The sequence below is a fragment of the Trypanosoma conorhini genome (assembly GCF_003719485.1).
Source record: "Trypanosoma conorhini strain 025E chromosome Unknown Tco_14.4_contig_01080, whole genome shotgun sequence".
Taxonomy (NCBI): Eukaryota; Euglenozoa; class Kinetoplastea; order Trypanosomatida; family Trypanosomatidae; genus Trypanosoma; species Trypanosoma conorhini.
In genome coordinates this window covers 1-3,997 of record NW_021705179.1, presented here as the reverse complement: position 1 = coordinate 3,997, position 3,997 = coordinate 1, and the positions used below count along the sequence as shown (strand labels likewise).

General features: G+C 59.6%; 2 protein-coding genes across 2 annotated transcripts, besides 4 other annotated features; both read right to left on the bottom strand.

Moving 5' to 3' along the window:
* Positions 1-267: 267 nt before the first annotated feature.
* On the bottom strand, positions 268-1,953 carry Tco025E_09357 (putative aspartate aminotransferase, mitochondrial; the record flags this gene model as incomplete). Its single annotated transcript, XM_029376176.1, has 1 exon — positions 268-1,953. One exon carries the CDS (start codon positions 1,951-1,953, stop codon positions 268-270), a length of 1,686 nt encoding a protein of 561 aa, XP_029223698.1.
* Positions 1,954-2,328: 375 nt separating this feature from the next.
* Positions 2,329-2,353: a microsatellite.
* Positions 2,354-2,458: 105 nt separating this feature from the next.
* Tco025E_09356 (putative mitochondrial DNA topoisomerase II) lies at positions 2,459-3,301 on the bottom strand (the record flags this gene model as incomplete). Its single annotated transcript, XM_029376175.1, has 1 exon — positions 2,459-3,301. The coding sequence occupies one exon, from the start codon at positions 3,299-3,301 to the stop codon at positions 2,459-2,461; it is 843 nt and encodes a 280-aa protein (XP_029223697.1).
* A 138-nt stretch (positions 3,302-3,439) lies between these two features.
* Positions 3,440-3,499: a microsatellite.
* A 95-nt stretch (positions 3,500-3,594) lies between these two features.
* Positions 3,595-3,624: a microsatellite.
* A 105-nt stretch (positions 3,625-3,729) lies between these two features.
* Positions 3,730-3,757: a microsatellite.
* Between the last annotated feature and the right edge of the window lie 240 nt (positions 3,758-3,997).

Sequence of the window (3,997 nt, the reverse complement as noted above, 5' to 3'; positions counted from 1 at the left end):
TTTCTTTTCTTTCGCTGCCTCAGGACCATCGCGCAGCCGGGGGGCGGGGGGGCGGGGGGCACTGTCTCCGTCGTCAGTGGGAGAAAAATCCCCGCACGTCCGCGCCGCGAAGGAAGGCGGAGCGGCAGCGGGACGCAAGGAGGGCAGAGGAGGGGCACTAACACGGATGCCAAGGGAAAGGGCGGGTAAACAACAATACAAAGACAAGCGCGGGCGAAAACCAACAACAGCAACAACTTGGGAAGAGAGTGAGAAAAAAAAAAAGAACTACGATCGTGAGTCGCCGAATCGGTGGATGAGATACCGGCGCGTCTGCTTCGCCGTCTGCGCCGCCTCCGTGGCGCCCTGAGAGCCGAATGTGTGCATGAGCGACGACACAACAGTGGGGAGCGAGGTGTTGAGCACGATGGTCACGTTCGTCACCAGCAGCCCGGCATTCACCGGGTAGTACAGCAGCACAGAGCGGACCTTCACGGTGGAGTCCAGCTTGTGAATGTTCCGCTTGGTCCGCTCAAGCAGCAGCACCTTCGCAGGCACCATCCCGTCCACGTCCCGGAATCTCTCCAGCAACGCCGGGTCACTCACCTCGCTCACCTTCATCTGGATGGTGACGCTGAAGACAAACCGGATCACGGTCTTGACTGTGCGAAACGTGTGTGGCTCCTCCGGGTTCTCAAACTTGTTGTTCCCTGGCTGGCAGTTGCGCTGGTAGTCCAGCGAGGAGAGCAGGTCAACGTTGAGTTGGGCGAGGCGAATCCCGGGCAGGAGGTACATCGTCTTCACCAGGATGCTCACGTACTTGTCCTGCTCATCCGGCAGAAAAATGTCAATTTTGGGGACGTTGTTCTCCTGCACCTCATCGACAAAGCTGCTCACGTTGATAAAGGTGTCGATGAGCTCAAGACTCTCCCTCTGCAGGTGCCGGACAGGACTACATACAAATCTAAAGAAAACATTCCCCGTGTTAAGGTGATTCGCGGCCTCGGGCAGTGAGAGGAAGTCCCACGTCTCGTGTACAACCTGGGCCTGGACACTGGCCGTGATGCTAACCTCGGTTGCCGTAAGCGCCAAGAGCTGATAGTGCTCCGCCACCGTTTTGGGCCGCGAAGCCGCCTCGGTTGCCTCGCAGGGGGAGAACGTGACCCCGCCCTCGTCGCCCTCGCGCCGGCGACCCAACGCCCCTTCGTAGGCAGCCCCATTTTCCCGCGGCCTATCTTCCTCCAGCTGCAGGTCAATGTCCTTGGCGTGTATGACAAGCACCTCCCGAGCCGCCTTGCGCTTCCTTGACTGGGGGCCGTCACGTAGCCGACGAAGCGTCGGCAGCGCGCCCTTCCACCCCAGAAAGAGCATTGTATTGTTCATATTCCACGCGCTGCATATATCTTTACGCGACGTTTGCTCAAGCTCCACCAGGCGCGCCATGCGCTCCTCCGTGCTACGTGCCTTATCCATATATAGTCTCTGCTCCGCTGTCAGTGCGTTTGCGAACGAGCCCCCGCTTTGATAGCGGGAGCGGCGTGTCTGGTTGAGTGTGGAGATGGAGGCGGCACAAACACTCTCCTCGAGAATATTGACAGGCTCCGCATTCGTCATCTCCAAGAGGCGGGAAACGAAGTGTTCGACATGCCCCGGCAGCACCTCACTCAGTCCGTTCGTCACGAGGCTCCGTCCCGCCTCATCGCGCAGCGTGCCGGAGAGACTCTGACCCTTGTAGTCGGCCAAGGTGAGGCTGAACTCGCTCACGGTGTGGAGGCTGTCGTCCAAGAACAAGGCCGCGCCGGGGCCGCCCCCGCGCACCATACTCAACGTCAAGTCAACGGTGCCTTCAGGGGCGATGACGTCAAACTCGACGGTGGGCAGCGAAGGGACGCTGACCTTCGGGTGCAGGGCGCGGTGCTTCCGCCCCGTGTCATCCACCACCGGCAGCGCACTCCTGCCACAGCAGAGCCCCATTCACGCGGAGAAAATGGGGCAGTGGCCCGTAGTGCTGTGCTAGGTATAAATACGATTAAAGGGAAACGTCTTAGGTAAGAAAGAATATTAGTAATAAGATATACGTATAAGTGTATACGAGGATAGACACAGGGGTGCTTAAATGAGTCTTGCCTCTTGTGTGCGGATACCGACGAGGGTGAGAGAGAGAAGAAAAAAAAAAGCAAAGAGGAAAAGCAAAGCAGTTAAGCGGTCTGAAAGGCAGCTTGGGCGTGTCGCGAGCGAGCCGACGCCCTCGTGGGGGGCTGGCTCGGGCCACCCACGGAGAGAGGCAAAAGGGAGCAAAGAACGGAGAAGCGCGGATGACGCGGCGTGGACTGTGTGTGCCCGTCTGCGTCTCTCTCTCTCTCTCTCTCTCTCTAGTGGGCGTGAAGAATGCACGGAAACACAGACCGGTCATGAGCCCAGCAAGGGCGAGGAAGCGAAACGACGCGGCCGAGACGAAGCGGCCGACGCCCCACCCTCGTCAGGCCAAGAGTTCCTTGCTGATGCCAAACGGCACACGACACACCTTATCTTCGCTCTCCAGAAACACAGCGGTCTCGTCGTGCGCGTTTGACGCCAAAATGTTTTTCCTAATTCCTTCCGCGTGGTAGAAACCCCACGGCAACAGCACCTCGCCCCCGCACCCCCGTTGAAGCCACTCCACGCAGCGCATCTGGGCCGCCTTCGCCACCTTCCGCTCACGGCTGCGGCGCACGGCCGGGTTGGCGCCGAGTTGGCTAAAGGGAACAAACACGCTGCCGGTGCTGCTGCCCTCCTCCGCCAGGATCGCCTCCACCTCACTCATGTTGAGATCCGCGTCGTTGCGGAGGTGCGAGCCGACGAGGGCCGCCATCTTTGGTTTGAGGTAGCACTCCTGCAGCCGCACCGTCGACTGCTGCTTCGACAGGGCCTCGTAATTCACGGCGAGTTCCTCGCAAATGGCCTTTACCGTCTCCTCATCGTAAAGGGTGTTCTGGTCTGCCTTTTGCAGCATCTCCGCCTTCAGCTGCTCGCTGTGTGCGATGGCGAAGTACTCCTCCATCTGCTGCACCTCGCTCTCCTCCGTGTCGCAAATCCCCTCCAGCAGAATGATGGCGTTTTCCTGCTCCTTCACCGCCCGCACCATGTAGTCCAGCAGCGTGTCGTAGAACTCCACCGACGCCACGTGGAGGGTGGGGATGAGGGTAATGCACGGCACCGGCGCCGTGGCGGAGGTCGCGGCAGGGGACTTTTGCACTGGCCTCGCCAAAAAGCGGGACCAGCAACTTCCAGTGAGGGTGAGCTCGTTAAACGGCGTGCGCAGCAGCCGCACACATCGGAGCATGTCTTTGGCCCCTCCCGCTGGTCTCCTTTCTACGAGTTCCCTCCCCACCCTCCCCCACTGGGGATTGCGCTGCGCCTACGCTTGTGGAGTACTGCGGCACGCAGGCCCCGTTTTCAGCTTGCTTCAGCTGTTTTGCGCTTGTTGTTTCGTCTTCTTATTATTGCTCGTTTTTCGTTGTTGTTGTTGTTCTTCTTTTGTACTTTACACCACCACCCGACTACGGCTTCTCATAGGAAAAAAAGAGGGAGAGAGAGAGACATGGCACCCTACAACGGAGGTAAGTGAAGGGGCACGTGTGTGTGTGTGTGTGTGTGTGTGTGTGTTCGTGGGTGTGACGCAGTGCAGAGGGAAGTAAACTTCGTGTCGAAGAAGCCAACGGCAACGGCCACGGGCAGCTGGAGCTATGAAAGAAGGGCAATGGCTGTGGCGTGCAGTGAGTGAGTGAGTGAGTGAGTGGGCGCCGGAAGACGGGAGGGTCCACGACGCGGCGGCAGCAAGGAGGCAGCAGCCGTGGCCGCAGCACCACGATTCCGCTCAGCCGGCTTGAGCACTACGCCCACGAAGTTTGGGCAGCAGAAAGTTCTCAATGCGCCGCTGATGCTCCGCCCGCAAGCCTGGCAGTTGCTGCAGCACCACGCACAGCTCCGCGGCCTCCTCCTCGACGCCCCCCACCTCACGCTGAATGAGTTCCTGCAC